General features: G+C 41.7%; 2 protein-coding genes across 2 annotated transcripts; one reads left to right on the top strand and one right to left on the bottom strand.

Moving 5' to 3' along the window:
* Positions 1 to 444: 444 nt before the first annotated feature.
* On the bottom strand, positions 445 to 1845 carry foxl2l (forkhead box L2-like). The gene has a single exon (XM_044122712.1). The coding sequence runs from the start codon at positions 1757 to 1759 to the stop codon at positions 968 to 970; it is 792 nt and encodes a 263-aa protein (XP_043978647.1). The 5' UTR covers positions 1760 to 1845; the 3' UTR covers positions 445 to 967.
* A 9492-nt stretch (positions 1846 to 11337) lies between these two features.
* LOC122834334 lies at positions 11338 to 14310 on the top strand. Its single transcript, XM_044122689.1, has one exon. It carries the CDS (start codon positions 11338 to 11340, stop codon positions 14308 to 14310), a length of 2973 nt encoding a protein of 990 aa, XP_043978624.1.
* Positions 14311 to 19478: the final 5168 nt, after the last annotated feature.

The following is a 19478-nucleotide window of genomic DNA, read 5'->3' as shown; positions in this document are numbered from 1 at the left end:
ATTTCCGTTAAGGTAAGCAATGGCAATAAACGCATTATATTTTTGTCAAACTGTTTACTTTTTTTCCCGTCCAGATTTACTACTTCCGAGGTACCTCAAATGCAGCACCAAAATCTTTATCTGAGATTATGGCTATTTTTACATTTTTTATTTATCACTATTTTTTTTTACATGTTGTTTGGAATTAAATCTCGCTCTCTTCAAAAACCTACAAATAAATCTCCAAAGAAATTCCCAGGAAACTTCAGTCAATTTTTATAATCGCGGAAAGCAATAGCATCATTCAGCTAAACTTCCCATTTAGCCTCGAAACAACAATTTATTATTTAAAGTCAAAGATGCTTCCCTGAGTTGCTTTAAATATTTTTGCTTTCTAGAAAAAAAATTCACATTTATTCTGTAACTGAACAATATTTTCAGAACCCAAAGGAATGAGACAATGAATAAATATGCAAAAATATTTTTATTTAAACAGTCATATATGTTTACGGTATTTAAACAGTCACAATTTAAACAATATAAACGAGTCTGTGCATCAGTATCATCAATAACGTAGCAGCTCAAAGAATTAGAATAAAAAAATCAGTAAATAACGTACATAAACAGCCTATTTCCGAGTTTTCTGAATACAAAAATAAAAGTTAATAAAATATGTAGGTCGACACCATTTTCTTTACATATTTGGAAATAAAAATCTGTGTATTTATCTCATGTCGTTCTGGCAGCTTAATCTATTTAATTTTGAACAACTTCAATGTCTTTTTGAAACCAGGGCCGTTGCGCCCAAAAAAGAACGAAATCTTACAAATGTGTAAGAGCTAACATTTCAAAGTGCGATTTAATTAATTCAACCATCAAATAGTGAACTCAACAACTCCATGGACGTCGGCCAGCTGACCTGAAATAGTGGCACAAATGAACCATGAGTCTGTGAACAGGCGGCCACCGGTCAGAAAACATGCAGTCCTCACTGCTCCGAGAAATAAACCAGCGGCGACTCCGCTTGCCGTGAGTAGGAAGTGAACTGCGGGCATGGCACAGACATAGTGCCACCGTCCGGGCTCACCGGCTGGGCCACTCCTCCGTAAGGGTACCCGTTGTGTGGAACCAGCACGGGCGGGTGGCGGTGTTGGTACGCCCCGTAAACGGAGGGATGGAAGTGTGGCGGCGGGCAGTAAGAACCGCCGATGGGCAGTCCGCGGGTGGATCCGGAAATGACCTGGGGCACAGGGTACCCACTCGCCCAGGTGCCGCTCACATACGGCTGAAGGTAGAGAGACTCTGGATACTCCATAGGGTTTCCTGTCATAAAAGGCAGGCTGGCGGGTCTATAGGGTCTCCGCATCCTCCTCCGGCGCCGGTAGTTCCCTTTCTCGAACATGTCTTCAAAAGCCGGGTCCAACATCCAGTAGTTGCCCTTCCTGTCCCCACCGCTGTCCCTGGGGACCTTGATGAAGCACTCATTAAGAGACAAATTGTGCCGAATGCTGTTCTGCCATCCTTTCTTGTTCTTCTCATAGTATGGAAACTTTGATATGATGTATTCATAAATCCCGCTCAAAGTCGTTCTCTTATCCTGGCTGTCTTTGATTGCCATCGCAATCAGAGCCACGTATGAATACGGCGGCTTCTCCAGCTGGACGGTCTCCTCCTCATACTCTGTTTCCTCCGAACCTTTGGACTCTGTTTGGGGAGAGCTGGAGCTGATATCCAGCAGCTGCATTTCCTGAGTCCCGAGGGTTTTCTCCTCTGCGGCCATGGCTCAGCTAGACTGTCCGCTTGTGGATCCCTCTGATGGAAATAGTGTTTTGAGTGGCGTGAGTGTCCACAGGTGCAGACACTCCGCCCACAGATCTGTAGGCGGAGTGTCTGCACCTTCTTTCATGTCACACAGGTTCTCACGCTGTTTATGCCCGAGTGTGAGTCTAATAAGAATGTTTTTGGTTGGGTCAAAGGATTGCGCTTTAATCAAATACATACTTCGGACTTTGAAGCGACTCTTGAAACAATACCTCTCGTTTGAAATCGGATTTTTTAAAATATATATGTCGCTGACCAAGAAATGAGCATGTGACCATCTGAATAAGGACTTACTGCATTTTATTGCAGTGGTTCCTGTTGATCTCCAACACTTTTGCAACCTGAACTTTATTTCTTTTAAACTAGAGGCACGTTAATTCATTAGAATGTCATTTAAAGACTAACCTATTTCAGTAATTCAAGGGATAAACCAGTCAGCACACATTTATTTTCTTTATCCACAAAATGACCTTTGTGCAAAATACACCAAAAATAAAATAAAATAAAACAAAGCACAGAGAATAGCTTCTTAAACACGTGAATGGCATGTGTAGACAGATTGAATTCATAGTTTACAATTTTGACTTTCAGCAAATAAAAACTCAATATTCAGTTTTTCAGACGATTTTATTACCTTACTTTTATATATAAAAGTAAATATTTAAACGTATATTAAGTATATAAAAGTATATTTTTTTCAGAAATTTGATTATGGTATTTAATTGGCTGTAAGCCATACATATACAATAAAAGAAAAAGAGATGCCTTGGAACATTTTACTGTCAGTAATGATTGTATCTATATAGTGTAATAGTTTTCCATTTTGAAGTGAATTATTGAAGAGAATCAACCTGTCGGCATATTGTGATTTATAAAGATACATTTTCTTAACTGTACAGTTTTTTCATGCTCATTGATGCTTGCAATTCACGTTAATTTAGCTCGGCCCAGCTGTAAGAAAAACACCAGTTTTATAAAACATTTCACACACAAGAAAGAAGGTATGTACTAATTTTACATATTACATGCATATAAATTATGTGTCATGTGGTAAAGAAATATATTAAGGTTATGGATTGAACGTTAGAAGTTATGATTTTCATCATGTTTCGTAAAATTTGACTTCCTTAATTTAAATAAAGTGCATTTGAGCAAAGTATCTTAAAAGGCAAAAGCAGAAAATCCGCTGTGGATATTGTGATATTTCTCTGACTTATGAAGACAAAAAAGAGAAAATGCTAATTTTACCATTTGTGTTTCTGAGCATTTTGTAAATGCTCAGAAACATTTGAGCATTTAAATGTTTCTGAAACTGTTGATATTTTTTTGTAAACAGATCAGCAAGTGTAAAATTTGATCTTGCTTCAGACAAATGTATGATAAATAATTTAAATATAGACACATCATTTGTTTGTGTCTGTATTTTACTTTGATAGTAGAGAACATAAATTTTATAGTTTTACTTTGTGCTGACAATTGTCAGTTCTTTTCAAGCTTAAGTTTATGAAATTTTGCATTCATTTATGTGAATTACATAAAAATATTTAGCCTGAGGTGAATACTGAGTGGGAACTGAGGGGCTCATCGAGGCCCCCTGCTGGCCTGGAGGTCTTAAGCAGCGCTTCAGTTCACTGCCTGAAGCAGGCTATTCTACTGAGTTATAAAACAAGGCAGATTCAAGGTAGGGGCCTTAAACAGAATTAGATTAGGGCCTGTCGTCCTGTTTAGCTCATCATCAACCCTAACAGATTACAGATTTGGTAGAATCTGGGAGAGGGGACCAAGTTTAATTGGCTTTGATAACAGGTTATTTTTTGCTGAGGTGTAATTTGTAATCAAACCGAGCTCCAACACAAAGAAAGGATTAAACTCGAGCAACAGATTGTAACTATGGTAACACAATAATCAAACAGTGAAGATGACATTTAGCACTTTTAAAGAGCAAACTTGCCAAGTCCTTTATATTTTAATTTTTACCCGTTTAAATGCCTTTATTTTATCTATGCTGAAAGTGTGTCATTTTTTACCAATATTCTCTTTACCAACAAAAAATTGTAAAAGTGTAGATTTATCATTAGACCTTTATGGGAGGAATAGTTTAGGGCAGCTTAGTTCACTACTGCCTTGGTTTCAGCTCTGTTAAGTGTAATTCTAATATGACCAAGTTGTCTTTTTGTTTTTTGTTTGTCTTGAACTCTAAATATATCCATGAATATAACCTATTACGACACACAAAGACTCTTCCCGCCCCCCCTCTTTTCCATGCAGGTGATTTTCTTTTACACAGTACATATCTGTGGCAATAAGCTGCCGGGATTTTCCGTGGACATGCTGAGAAGTACGTTAGCAGGTTTTCAGGTTATCAGCGCTCAACTTCCCACCCACGTACGGTGAGGTATGAACAGCGGGCCTGTCGATATGCTGATGGAAGCAGATAGTGATCGCCCGCTCTGCCCGGGCAGTCTGTCTGTCTGAAATGATCTATTGGGGAGCAGCCAGGTGAAAAACAAACACCTCCCTGATCCCAGTCATAGGGCATTTTTTAAATTATTATCTTTGGAGCAAAACACATTTATTACAATCATGCAACGCATGTTCAAACAAAAAGTGGATTGTGTAGGATAAAAAGATGAAGTGTTGTAGTTCAGAATTAGGAATATTACCAATCTTCATCATTTTTACCAGGACCAATCGCGTCCATACACAGGACGCCGGCTGCAGTCCAGATTATGAGTTTGCTCAATGCAAAGCTTTTATTTGTATTCAAAGTGTGAACATAAAACAACAAACTTTAGGAAACCAAAGACAGATTCCCAAAGTTAGACACCAAATGAAAACAGAGCCGAATCATAATGAAACTGGATGGAAAAAAACGTAATGTGCCCCTACAGAATAGTTCACGTAATGTACATAATATGACCAGGTGGACAAATTTAACTCTGTGTAGTAATTAAAGTCAAAGGTGTTCCTATCGCATAATCAGTCAGTCCAGTCAGACGTTTCACAAGGGGAAAAGTGGTCACTGCAGCTTGAGATCATGTTGTGCACCGACCCGCTCATGTCATTGAGAGATTTCAGTCCCACAAGACAACAACCACCTTCTATCAGCAAGAAGAAAATTAAAAGTTGGACTATGTGAATCCTAGCCAAGAAGAACTTCCAAACTGATTACAGGTGAACTTAGCGGTAGCTAATATTTAAACTTCAAATGTAAACAACTGAACCATGAAAAGAAAAAGGGAAGTGACTGATTCCATCTTGTTTTGTAGCCGATAAGCAACCGTTTTAGAGCTGATCTCTGATGATCCTCAAGTTTTAAACATTTTGTCTGCTTACAGGAATCAAAACAAGTTCTGAAATTGTCATGGATAAGCAAAGAATTGTACATCTAATTTGTGAACAACTGGTAAGATATGGTGGTGCTAGAGGGGATGCTTTTCTTTAGCATTTTCTATTTGTGAAATCAAATCGAAAACTGCATTGTTTCCCTTCCACTTCAGTACTTTGTGTCAGTATTTTTCATAAAAACCCATTAAAATGTCTTGAAGTGTGCCACATGGCAAAATTTGGAAAAGTTCAAAGGGCATGAACACCTTAGCAAATCACTGTAGATCTGAAGTATTTTTACATTGAGCTCCTTTATGTTTCCAAGGAGAAAGATTTTGACCTTTTTCTTGCACTTGCTTCAACCAGGATATTTCCTGCTGTCATACCAAGAATACCTTTTGCGGGTTAGAGCTGCAGCAATCCAGAACACCAACTCCCTTAAAGAGACCAGGTGGTTCAACTCTTGGAGGGAGAATCCGACAGACGGTGGTTTGAAGACCAAAAAGGTCCAAAAGTTATAATCCTGAAAATTTTACGCTACTTCCATTTTCTCAGGTCTGTTGTCACATTGCTATCTTATGGTTTCTCCTTAACATAGAACACAGCTGTAAAAACTACCTGCCTTTAGCTAGTTTATCCAATATGTTGTTAAGTAAAAACCAGCAGCTCAAATAAAAAAAACTATCCCAATAAGAAACTGAATTCATGAGCATAAATTCACTCCACTGAGTTCTCCTGAGGTCACCCTGAGGTCAATGGCAGCATTTTGTAAACTTGCAAACAAAAACAAAGAACCCCTGTCCCTCTCAGACTGTCCAGACTACAGATTGCATTTTAAATGTCAAACAGATAAAATTTAAATGAGGAAAAAAACAAAGAACAAGGGTGGCTTGTTTGGACGGATTACCTGGACCAGGTGTCCGCTTTAAATAGCATCTTGCAGCATAGGATAGGCTTAGCAAAAATAGGAATTTAAACAACACAAAATACTTGTGGACCAATGTATTTATGTAGAAAGAGGAGATGTTTAAAATTAAGGGAGAACATTGTATTACATATAAGCCAAACATATCATATCAGACACATTTATCCTGATGTTTACATGCTGATAATCTTGGCTTGTTTAGCAGGATTTATAGCTCACCACAAACTATTCCGTATGTCGTATTAAAGAGTCAAACATAAAGTCATCTGCTCCGAATCTGGCTGGACTGTGTTGACAATAGTAAATAATTATGGTTTTTAAATTTATTTTATTGAAATCAATCAGCCTCAGATCACCGAGATGAATAATTCACTGAATCCCCCCTGTCATTTTTAAAAAAATAATGAAATAGAGCAACAAACAATTCGATACAAATCACCTCCATCTCATGGCTTTTCAGATCAGCAGTGGAAGTCGATCTCTGAATGAAATTACAAAACAAAAACCCCACGTCTAACAGCTCTTGGATGAACACGCACTGAAACCTGAGTCGTCTCCAGGACACCTGCAAAGCTGAAGCAGTGATGAAAGGGAACGAAAGCCCAGCGATGGGGGTTCGTTCTGCACAGCGGCGGGTTTTGTAGTTCTCAGCCGAACGTAGTCATTTCATGCTCAAGAAGCAGACTTCCTTAATCCACAAGATTAAAAACAATGACAAGCCAAACAGGCTTGGCTGTAAACCAAACTACAAATTAACTACATGTAAGTTTAATAGTGACTTATACAAGATAAATCTCTCTCTTTCTCTCTCTTTCTTTCTTTCTCTCTCTCCTCTGCCTCTGGTTGTTGCCCATTGTTAGGTGTGGCTGTCTCTCACGCGATGAAAATATGAGTGTCATGATCAGGTCACAATCCGGTTGACCTGTTCATCTTCTGAGAACATGTCACTCACTCTGCAGCGGTCTCGGTGACTGACTGTCAACCAGTCTTGCACCAGTCCAGTCCCGCCTGAACGCCTTCATTAAAAAAAAACACCTTTAGCTGCAAACTTCCTGATGCATGTTCATACACACATGCCTCCACCATGTTGTGTCAGAATTAAGGATTCGCAGTATATGCACAACAAGAAAGAGCTTTTGTATTTCAATTCATGGTGCAAAATTATTGAGCAAGTTAAATGAGGAGTTAAAACAAAATCAGAATTCAATACAATTTAAAAGGAAATATAAGGCGGTCATTTTCACGAGATGCAGACATATGGGTGAGAGATAGTCCTAATGTGTATATGTAAAATGAGGCATATGGGTATGGATGTATGGATGTATATATTTAGACTTGTAAACCCTGATAAGATGGAAAATTAATTAACATGTCATTTTCTTAATTTTTTTTTTTTAAATAATGAGGGTCCATCTGAATATGTTGCATGAGTTCATGGGGTAGGAGTTCATAACTTAATTTCTTCTTCCTACTCCTTTTTGAGCAGTGGTACAAAAATATGAGTCTTTCGTATTTCTTGTTCATGTGTGGGTTTTTGTACTTCTATCAGGTTCAGATGAGGGATGGAGCTAGTTTTCCTTCCCACTGTTGAGGAAGACTATTACTAAGTTAGCTTAATTTGGAAAAAGCTTGGCTCTCTTCCTTATCGGAAACCAAATGGCTCTTGATCTTTATGTAAATTAAGGCAAGTTTTATGAGCCTCAAGGTAACAAAGTTTAATCTCACAACAGAGCTACGCCTTGATTGAATACATTAACAAGAGAGAGGACAACGCCTTTCTTTATAAGAAATCGAAAAGAATTAAAGAATAATGGACAAGAGGGAAAGCTGTCCTGTTTTGGATCAGCCTTCCAAAGACGCGTCTTTGTCCTCTTATTATATTCTTTAATTCTTTTGTCTCAGGTAAAGAATGTATGTCTCTGTAACTCTGCAGTTTTCTTGTTAACTCATACGTTGCTTGTTGTGAGATTAAACTTTGTAATTCTGTGACGTCATCACGCATCGTTGTTCTTGCTGCCACACGCTGCCCTGCCGGAAGAGCCAGGTAACCGGGACCATAAGGAAGAGAGCCAAGCTTTTTCCAAATTAAGCTAACTTAGTAATAGTCTTCCTCAACATTTGGGGGCTCGTAAGGTTCTGGAGTCTTCCAGGGCGGCTGTGTCGCGCGCTGGCCCGGTTCGGCCCGAACGCTTCGGTCTGGTAAGAGACTTTAATTGTTTCTGTTTTGAGTGCCGCGTGTTGCCGGCTGTTTTCTGTGTATGACTTCATAGAATTGGAAACTGCAGACGTGTGGGGATACCTCTAAATTTAGTCTGTTGTTTATAGATTTGGATAAAATACACATTACAGTGGATCGTGGCTGATCCAGGCAGTTGGACCAACGTTACCTCTGTTGTTTTTAAGGCTAGGTTTTCTGTGAATTTTTCCTGGGGGATAAATGACTGGGCCTCCGAAAAGAATTGTGAAAGTTGTGTATTATGTAGTTTGGGCCTGAATCGGCCCGGAGATTTAGACTCGTCTCCAGTGGACTTATAGTATAGAATAGGTTGAATCACCTTTTAAGGACTTATAGTATAAAATAGGTTGGATCGCCTTTTAAGGACTTATAGTATAAAATAGGCTGAATCGCCTTTTAATGGACTCATACTGTGATTTGGAAAATAATACATTCTGATTGCCGGCGCCTGAGTTTTCTTTTTCTCTTTCTCCTTTCCTCTTTATCTTTTCAATTTGTCTGTCAGTGTGTTTTGTGTTTTCTGTGTTTGTCCGTGGTGATTTCGGACCTAAGCTGTTGTTTAGTGTGGCGTGTGCCTGCTGAGCTGTGTGTGTGTGTATGTGTGCGTGTTTCGGTCAGCTGTGCGGTGTGAGCGGTGTGGAACGCTGTGTTTGAAAGGCGCTGTGTGTGCTGATTTGAGTTGGTTTTTGTTGAATTGTATTGTATTCTTATTATGGAGACGGCGTTGCGAGGAGTTGACGCTGCTCGCCATTACGGTTCCGGTCCGTGGAAAACTCTGCGGGAACAGATTGCTGACTTAATTACTATCTATGACCAACAGCTTGGTCTGAATTCGCTTGATGTGACGGCGGATGAATTGAAAAGCATGTTGGAACATGCAGTCTGTAAACGGGATGAACTTTTCACTGCTGAGAAGCCGTTGGGTTTAATTTTGAATGCCTGTTTGAAGCAAGCTTTGGCGGACAGGGATGCGGTGCGTATAGACAGGGACGTAGCTAATCTGTTTCGCCGGAAATCACTGCGTAAAAAGTTAGAGAAGGCGGAACGTAACAGACAGTTGTGGGCTAAACTTCTCGTGGGTTGGCAAGGAACCGATCATCTTTTTAAGAAGGGGTCGGTGAAACAGCCTTCGGACTCATTTCACATACACGTGGATTGTCCGGAGGTGTGCTCTGAACAGCCTAAACAGCCACTTTGTCCAACTGTTCCTCCTCTTCCGCCCCCTTATAATGATGACAATCCCTCTTCCTCGGGGTTGTATCCAGTATTAGATGTTCGTATGGGTATGGCGGAATGGGATCTTCGGAGAGCTCCTCCTCCAAGTTCTATTGCTCCTGCGGTAAAGGAGACACCCGATTTAATGACTTCACTTTCGCCATCCCGAGTTGATTTTCGCTCTGTTTCTGATAGTCTTCCTATGGCTGATCGGGTCCAGCGTGAAAAACTTTGTTTTTCGCTCCCTCCTCACGCGGCTTCTCCGAGTGTGGGTCAAATTACACATCGACCCAGCAGCCCCGCCTCTGCGGGTGCCTCTGCCTCTGGGGAGGAGGAAAAGGGGGAGGTACAACTAAATGTGGATTTGAGACTGGTGGGCCGTCTTGTTGAGGCGGCCCCGTTTATTGGGGATGACTCTTTGATTTCTCCCCCACATTTGAAAGATGCTGTGAAGTTTTCCTCCCCCCCGAGGCTGCATAGAGATGGGCGTCACCTATCTGACGTGCAGAAAAGGGGGACTGGGCCGTCCCCTTCTCCTGTGAGTGCACCACGCTCAAGGGACGTCCCTCCCGTTGCTGCTGCTTTTAAGGAACGTCTTTCACGACTGGAGGATAACGTGCCATGTGATGTGGACGATTATGATGACCGCCTGTCAGAAGTATTGGTTGACTCGGGGGCTCGGTCAGCACGTGCTGTGAGCCCATCTCATAATATTATGCCTTTAGTAGTTTCTCCACAGGGTCATAAATATAAGCCGTTCTCTTTTGGGGATCTACAGACCCTTGTTGATAAGTTACCATCTTTGGTGGACGGTGCTACTCCTTGGTTACATGCACTAGATTCACTGACAGGGGGGTTAACATTAGCCTTGGGAGATTTTAGAGCAATTTTACGTCGTTCCACAACGACAACAAATTGTCGTGACGTCGAACTGACTGCTGGTACTGTGGATTTCCCTGATGACACGCTTCTTTCAGCTCTTCTGACTCGTGTGGGTGCGGCCTTAAGGGATATATTTCCCCCTGTGTCTCTCTCAGCTATTCCTAAATTTTTATGGGATTCTAAAGAACACCCCAAAGTATTTTTGGATAAAGCTATAGATATCTGGAGACGTCAAACAGGGGTTCATCCAGCTGTTCATACATTGTTGAGGGAACATTTCCGCCAAGCTGTTTTAAATGGTGTCCCTACCTCTGTCGCTGCTTCAATGAGGAATAACCCGGAGTTAAGATCTTGTGACCATGCAAAGTGGGAGCTGCATTTGTTGCATAATTTGCAGATTTCTCAGGATGAGGAGAGGAAGAAGGAGAAGGAGCAGGAAGATCTTAAGAATCAATTATTGAAGCTTCAATTAGGTGAAGCTAGACAGAAGCTTAGTCTTGCAAAACAGGAACGACAGGAGGCTAAAGCTATGTTAACAGCTGTTGCATGGGCTCCTGTTCCGGTGTCACATCCTGGTCCCAATATGTCAGCTCCACGTTTTCGGTCTGGTTCTCCAGGGTGGCGTGGGGGCAGACGAGGAATGCCTGCGTTGTTGGGCGCGCGAGGAAGGGGTGGACGTCGCAGAGACAGGTGTTTTTATTGTGGAGAAGGGGGTCACTGGGTTCAACAGTGCCCTCACTATGCACCAGATGATGCGTTCCCGGACCTGCAACAACCTCCGAATGCTGCATTACTTCCGCAAGCCCCTGGACAATATTTTCAGGCTGGCCAATATTGACACACCCCGGCGAGGAACCTGTGTCAGGGGGTGCTGGCAGACCCTCTGATTGATGTGACAGTTGATGGACAAACATTGCCATTTCTGGTGGATACAGGGGCAACATATTCCACCATGAATGCTGTCATGCCTTCACATAAACTTTCTGATCGGACAATATCAGTGGTTGGTTTTTCTGGGGTGAAACAGACTCTGCCAATCTCCACGCCTCTGCACACGGTTGTGGGCAGACAGAAAGTGACACATCCATTTGTGTGCTCCCCCTCATCTCCCGTGAACTTATTAGGGAGGGACTTGTTGATTGCTCTGGGGGCGACAATTTTGTGTGGACCTGATGGATTACTTGTCACTTTTCCTGATGGATCTTCCCATGCCTGTTCTCCAGTATACACCCATGGACAGTTTTTGCTACAACAAGCCGAGGAACATCTGGCTGACATATACTGGGGCCTTTTACAGCCGGAAAAGACTGACCATGCTGGGATCCTGTCTTGTTTTCTGCTTTGGAAGCCCTGGATTCAAGCACTCGCTCCGTATGGCCCCACTCCTGATCTGCCCCATGTTACTTTGTTTTATGACCGAGACCAGACCGAATGGTTTCAGGAGCAGTTTGAGACACATTTAGCAGGTAGAGACTGGACTGTATTTTCACAGGACATTTATGTGGCACCGGAGGGTGTGGCTGCAGCTGTTAATCTGACTCATGATCAGTTGTTTTGGTATAAAATGCAGGATGAAGCTGTTCCACATATTTCTTTGGCTCTCCATCCTGGCCACCAGGCCATGGAATTAGGGGGAGTGGTAAAGCGCTCCCTGGCAGTTTCTGATTGGCAGGCAACTGTTAGTGCAGACCTCTTTTTCTCTCCTTCTACAAACACCTACAGGATAAAGTGTTCGGCTGTGGATTCTGTAGTTTTGCAACATCTTCAACTTCCTAGGCACCATGGCAGGGAGTTGACTGATCATCCAACTGCAGCTGCTATGTTGGCTTCTCTCCCTGAATGTTTGTGGGCAACAGGTCCTACGGATGTGGGGCTTGTTGATGTTGCACCTGTCACTTTTGATTTACGACCAGGCCCTCCTATTTGGAGGTCGCAATATCCTCATAGGCGGGCGGCAGAGGAAGGAATAGCAGAAACTATTAGGGGTCTTCTGGAGGCTGGTGTGTTAGAATCTTCCACCTCTCCCTGGAACACTCCTATTTTACCAGTCGAAAAGAAAGGAACGGGTAAATACCGCATGGCACATGATCTCCGGGCAATTAATTCTGTTTTATTGACCCCTACGGTGCCAGTACCAAATCCCCATGTTGCGCTAACTAACCTTGATCCCTCTCAGACTTGGTTCTCTTGTGTAGATCTTGCTAACGCTTTCTTTTGTCTCCCATTGGCTGAGGAATGCAGGGATGTGTTTTCCTTCACCTACAGGGGTCAGCGGCTGAGATATACGCGTGTGCCTCAGGGTTTTGCTCTCTCCCCAGGGCTCTTTAATCAGGTTTTGAAACAGCAGTTAGCAGACTGTTTGTTACCAGACGGTGTGACTTTGATTCAGTATGTGGATGACCTCATGCTGGCGGCGCAGTCCTTGGAGTCTTGTATTGAGGCTTCGCGGCGTTTACTCTCACACCTGGCTGACAGGGGTTTTAAAGTGAGTAGATCTAAATTGCAAATTGCTAGGAAGCAGGTTTCTTTCTTGGGGCGGATTATCACTGCGACTGGCACTCAGATGTCTGCCAGTCACAAATCTGCTATTCTCGCTCACCCTAAACCACGCACAGTGAAGGAAATGTTGTCCTTTCTTGGTTTGACTGGTTACAGTAGGAACTATGTTCCTAACTATACTGGTCTGACAGACCCTTTACGGGCATTGGTCAGGGAGCATGGGATTCGTCAGCTCAACAATGCTCTGACTTGGAATGTGGAGGCTGAAGATGCTTTTATCTCTCTGAAACAACAATTGGCTGCTGCTGCCCAGTTGGCTATCCCAGACTATGCTTCGCCTTTTTATTTGGATGTTTCAGTAACAACATTGACGGTAAATGCTGTTTTGTTTCAGAAAATTGGAGGTGATAGAAGAATCCTCCAATATGTCAGCGCAATGTTGGATCCGATGGAGAAAAGACATCCTGCATGTACAAGGCATGCAGCAGGTGTAGGAAAAATGATTCAAAAAACAGCACACATTGTGATGGGTCATCCATTGCAGGTTATGACATCACACAGTGTGGTGGCATATGTGAATTCACAACATTTCACATTAACTACATTGAGACAACAAAAATTGAGCAAAATTCTGGAATCACCGAATATAACTTTTGTACACAGTGGAGTGAATATGGCTGACAGAATGCAAGATGGACAGCCACACAACTGTGAGGAATTAGTACAGACGGAGGAAAAGATAAGACCTGACCTACAAGCTTCTCCTTTAGGAGGTGAGGATGTGAAAAACTTTTATACAGACGGTTGCTGTTTTAAACATGACACAGACGGATTGAGAGCAGCATATGCGATAGTGGAAGACTTGGGCAGTGAGTTTCGTGTTTTGAAGGCAGAACAGCTGCAGGGTGCCCAATCGGCACAGAGAGCAGAAGTGAAAGCAATGGTTGAAGCTCTGAAACTAGCTGAGGGAATGAGGGTGAATCTTTACAGTGATTCAGCTTATGTGGCTAGCGCTGTACATGTGGAACTCCCTCAGTGGCTCAGAGCAGGATTTATAACTGCAGCACAAAAGCCCATAAAACATGAAACTGAAATGAAAGAATTGGCGGAGGCATTATTGTTGCCTCGATCCGTTGCTGTGATTAAATGCAAAGGACATGATCAGAGTAAGACCAGAGTTGCAGCGGGAAATGCGGCAGCGGATGAGGCCGCTAAGAGGGCAGCTGGATACCCGTCTTCTCTTGTGATGGTGAGTAGTGAACTTGAGCAGATCGAACAAAATCACCTTGAAAAAATTATTTCTCATCAGAAAGGCGCATCACCTGAGGAACAGTCAGTCTGGAATGCAAGAGGGGCCGTCTGCAATGAAGGACTCTGGCGGGGACCAAATGGTAAAGTAATTCTCCCTCCAAATATGAGAATCTAGGTTTTTCAGGAAGCTCACGGACTCGGACATGTAGGTATTGCGCAGATGTTGGAAAATCTAGAGCACTGGTGGCATCCATTTTTGAGGGACATGGTCAAGGATCATGTGAAAACATGTGAAATTTGTGGACAACACAATGCAAAACCAACTATTAGGCCACCAGTGGGACATTTCCCGTGGACTACACAACCGGGTAAGGAAATTATTATTGATTTTACAGACATGATAACACCCGTTAGAGGATACAGGTATGTATTAATGTGTGTGGATGCATACTCGGGCTGGCCTGAGGCGTGGCCAGCAAAAAAGGAGGACAGCAAAACTGTCATAAAGTGTCTGATCAACCATTACATTCCGCCCATGGATTTCCAGAGAAGGTGAGATCAGATAACGGCACTCATTTTAGGAACCATGATCTGCAGAAAGTGGAGCAGCTGCTCGGATTGAAGCATTCTTTCGGTACAGTATATCATCCCGAATCACAAGGACAAGTTGAGAGACTACACCAAACTATTAAACAGAAATTGGCCAAAGTATGTGCACATACTAAATCAAACTGGGTGGATGCTTTGCCTATTGCTTTGATGTCTGTTCGAATGTCTATTAATCAAACAACAGGGTTATCTCCATTCGAGTTCCAGACCGGCCGGATTTTTCCAGGACCTGGGATTCGGGTGCCCGGATGGACAGGTGAACTTGCACATTTGTCTCATAAAGATTTTTTTTACCGAGTTACAGATTTTGGCGGCGGAATTCGCGAAATACCAGACGAAACAGGAACGTCCAGGTTCAGGTCCAGTTCCAGGAATCGACTGGGGGAAAGGAGACACCTGGTTCCATTGGAGTCAGTGCACGGCAGCCGAGGAGCCACAACGCGCGCTCCGAGTGATACAGGAGGACCTGCAGCATCAAGATTCAGTTGAGGAGCACAGCCAGGCACGGCCAGAAGCAGACGTGGATCTACTGTCCCGAGAAGAAGTGTAGCAGGGAGTTCTGCCACGACCACTTCATGTTTCTGAGATCTGAGGCTTAAAGGGCTCGGAATAGGCATAATAATCCGGATCTAATGTCTTGCAAGTCCGAAGGAAAGGAGATTTCATCTTTTGTTTTTAAAAGAATCTCACTGAAATGAGGCATAATAATCCGATTTTCAGTAGAGCAACGGACGCTCAGTTAGTCGACTGAGCTGTATTACGACGGGAAGACGACGGATATGGATACAGGAGGATCATCATCAGCTTCACTAATTTTTCTTGCGTTTTCTTGTTTATTGCGAACTCTCGTTTTTTTGCGCATATTTTTGGTCATTTCTTGACGAAGAATTCGTATTTTTCCACGGACTATTGAAGGATATTTTATTGTGATAAAAAGAACAAGAAAAAGTGTTTTGTAATTTTATGTGTTTATGATTTTTGCATTTTATGCTTTGAGCTGTTGTTTGTACTGTGTTTTAGTTCTATGGTGATTATGGAGTTTTATGATTTGTCATATTTTTAAACTCATAGGTATGTTTTCCTCTTTGATTTAATTGGTTGAAATTTTGTGGTTCAACGGGTAAGTATTGAAATTGTGGGTTGGCACAGGTTTCCATTTGACAGGTTCGGATGATGGAGTTCGGCTTCAGACACATGGATGGGCAGTGTAAGTCTTCTTACAGTTTCAGTGAGGAGAGACGCAGTGGCCCACCTCCTCCTCCCCTTTATCAGATGTTTTTTGTGGTCTTGCTGATGAGAGAGTTGTGGAGCTGGGAGGCTCTATTTAAAAAGGGGGACTGTTATATAATTTGGCTACTGATATGTAATTGAGTGTACTATATAAGTTCGACTACTACATAGTTTTTGGTTCCTCTATTTGAAGCCTTGATGAATTTATTTGTTGAGATCTTTTTTGAAGATCTCAAAAGGGGGACTGTTAAGAAAAATGATTATTTCTAATGCTTTAAACAGTTAATTTTATCTCATGTGTAAAAGGTATCTTGAACATTCTATGTTGTATAAATTTCTTAGTTTTAAACAGATGTTCTGTGAAGAATTTACAGGAAATTATCCACCAGAGTAAATGTCAAAGGTCAGGAACTAGATGCAGATCAAAGGAGATCTTTTAGTATTGTTATCAGGGCTCAGGAAGCCACGAAATTAGCATCTATTGCAGGGCAGAAGCCTGTATGGTTCACAGAACATCAAAGGTTTTTTAGAACCACATCTGGCAGGGTTTGAACTAAAATACAACATAGAATGTTGAGATCACTAACAATTTTCTAAGTATTAATAGCAAGTTTTTAACCAAAGTGTATTATCTAAGTTTAGAATGGTGAATGCTGAATGTATTTGAAAATTGTACTGTCTATGATAATATCTGAATCAAATGGAAAGCGTTTCATTGAAAATGTGTTTAATGAAAATGTGTTGTTTAGTATGGGTTAGAAAGGGATTTTACCTCATTTTGTGCTGTTGATTTTATGTGATAAAGCAAGGACTTAAATCTTTGGAAAATGCTGAATGCTGTAGACCAGAATTAGGTTTGTGAAGATAATCTTTGACTGAGCTTAACTTTGTGAAGGAGACACTCCGAATTTCACAGGTATCTGTGAAGTCTTGTTTTATGCTTTTGTTTGCCCAAATGGCCCGGGGGAACGGAAGACCAGGACGCAGCTGCTTGCTCCATTGTTCTTCTAGAGACCAAATGGCCTTTGATCTTTTGCGTAAATTAGGGAGGCTCTAAGTTTTTATGAGCCTCCAAGGTAACTTCTAATTGGTCATACAGAGCTACGCCTTGATTGAATACATTAACAAGGAGAGGAACGCCTTTACTATAAGAAATCGAACGCAGTGATAATAAGTCAGAAAGCTGTCCTGTTTTGCATCAGCCTTCTCCAAAGACGCGTCTTTGTCCCTCTTTGTCCATTATTCTTTTAATTCTTTTGTCTCAGGTAAAGAATGTATGTCTCTGTAACTCTGCAGTTTTCTTGTTAACTCATACGTTGCTTGTTGTGAGATTAAACTTTGTAATTCTGTGACGTCATCACGCATCGTTGTTCTTGCTGCCACACGCTGCCCTGCCGGAAGAGCCAGGTAACCGGGACCATAAGGAAGAGAGCCAAGCTTTTTCCAAATTAAGCTAACTTAGTAATAGTCTTCCTCAACACCACATAACTCACTGCTTGTGGAGCAGAAAGTTCCATTGTCATCCTGCCTTCTTCATCATCCTTGCTTTGTCCCTTCACTGCTGTCTGTGGACTGTAGACACATTTGTTTTTGGCTTTACAGAAAATAAGAAATGGCTTTCTTCTTGTCACTCTTGCATAAAAGTGACACTTCACTTTCTTCCAAAAGTGAAGTTTGATCTTCACTTTCTGAAGATCAGACTCCTCAGAAAGTGCCTTTATTTACTCATGGACGCTGTTGTTTGTCCTAGATTTTATCTAGTGGTATCTCAGTAAAGGTGGCTGCATACAAGTGAAATTGAAAACCAGTTATTTTCAGTTCTTTTGTGGTGCATAATTATGCTGATCTATCACTTAAAAATGGTGGTAGCTTGACAAAATGTGTAAAAGTTTAAGCAATATGAATACTTTTAGCACATATTGTAAATCCGTTTAATTTCATGGTTCACTCTAAATACCTCCAGTCTATCTTCTACTTGCAAGCTTTTCCTCCAGTGAGCGTTTTGTCTTGTTGGCCTTTACAGCTGAGAAAGATATCAGCTTATGGGGTTTGTGGCGAAAATAACATTGTGTCAATCTGTTGTCGTTTCTCAAAATAACTTTTCTGCCAAGATAAAGTCAACATGGATTCCTGAGTGATGGATTGCAAAGATTACACTTTGTTTTTTCCACTGACATTTTGAAAGCAAAATTCAGGCAGCCTTCTGTGTAGAAGCTAAAATCGTCTCATCAAAATAAAACAAACAAAATATTAAATATTATAATATTTTCCCCAGAATGCTAGAACTAGTTTCCGATTTGGATTTTGAACCCTGTTACTGCTGCTCAGGGGAAATGATTGTGCCCTGGTTGCCTGGTTTGGCTCTCGCAGGTTCAGCCTGCTGCCACATACGTGCCCCAACTTTAAGGCTGTCTATGCAAAGATCTGCCGGATCATTACGTGTACGTTCTCACCTCTTTTCCACGGAACAGCTGGGAATACAGAGGCCAGCCTGAGCCAGCAGCAATGATTGTGACAGCACACTGACAAATGATTTCTAACTCAAAGCCTCTCCCACTTGTCAGGAGACACACTCAACTGAAGTGAGATTGCATTTGTAAGATAACAAAAGACACGGTTCAAGCCTAAACAAATGCATGTTGCCTCAGGCTTTTACAAAATTTTATTTCACTTTACTTGGCAGTATTTTCAGCTTCCATCAGATTAAACTAAAAATGTCTCCACCCCCCAACTTTCAAAAAACACAAGTAGGCACTTAATGCTGAGTTTATCGCCAGGGCAAACCGCATAGCTTTCAAGAAACAGAAAAAATGCACAAGATAAACAGATTGTTTCCTGATGAAGACAAAAAATTAGACATCTGACCTATCTTTTAAATAAACAATGCACTGCGTTATGAAGCACTCTACATGTTAGTGTTGTGCTCAGCAATGCTGCAGTGATGCATAATTCTCCACCTGGACCCCAAATAACTGGTGTACCTTTAACTCACAAATAGCGTCCGGTGCTCTCTGCCGCCATCTTGTGGAGTTAGGGTTAAAAAAAGAGAAAGCATTGTTACACACACCAGCCTGCAAGGATAAGAGAGTGCAGCCAATGGATGGATGGATGCAGGAGAATATAAAACGCTGGCTTAGAGCCAGAAGCACTTCAATAGACTGGGCTAACCAACTTCAAGGCCTTGTTCACATTTTTATTCCTCTGGAACATAGGATACTTTAGATACTTTTAGAAAATTATTAAAAAACTACTTTGATCAGTAAGTCATTTTACTTGTGAAACACAAATGCTGAAAACCAGGCCCAGTGCATTCTAATGTTCCCACCTCTGACTTGTTTCATTGCACCCACACAAAAAAGCTTTAGCCTCATCTACCAGACTATGTTCTTAGTGTTTCACAAGATTGTCTAAGCGTTTTAAACAGGTTTTTACATGCTTTTCCTTCTGCAGGGGGAGGGTTGCATGATGAGTTCTTCTTTCCACCCCCCAGATTATGACACCTAC

Source organism: Gambusia affinis, linkage group LG01 (assembly GCF_019740435.1).
Source record: "Gambusia affinis linkage group LG01, SWU_Gaff_1.0, whole genome shotgun sequence".
Taxonomy (NCBI): domain Eukaryota; kingdom Metazoa; phylum Chordata; class Actinopteri; order Cyprinodontiformes; family Poeciliidae; genus Gambusia; species Gambusia affinis.
The sequence above is the reverse complement of the archived record's forward strand: the minus strand, read 5'-3'. Positions and strand labels throughout refer to the sequence as shown.

Excerpts from the sequence above, each read along its gene's own strand:
- foxl2l (XM_044122712.1), bottom strand. The coding sequence starts at position 1,759 with ATGGCCGCAGAGGAGAAAACCCTCGGGACTCAGGAAATGCAGCTGCTG.
- LOC122834334 (XM_044122689.1), top strand. The coding sequence starts at position 11,338 with ATGAATGCTGTCATGCCTTCACATAAACTTTCTGATCGGACAATATCA.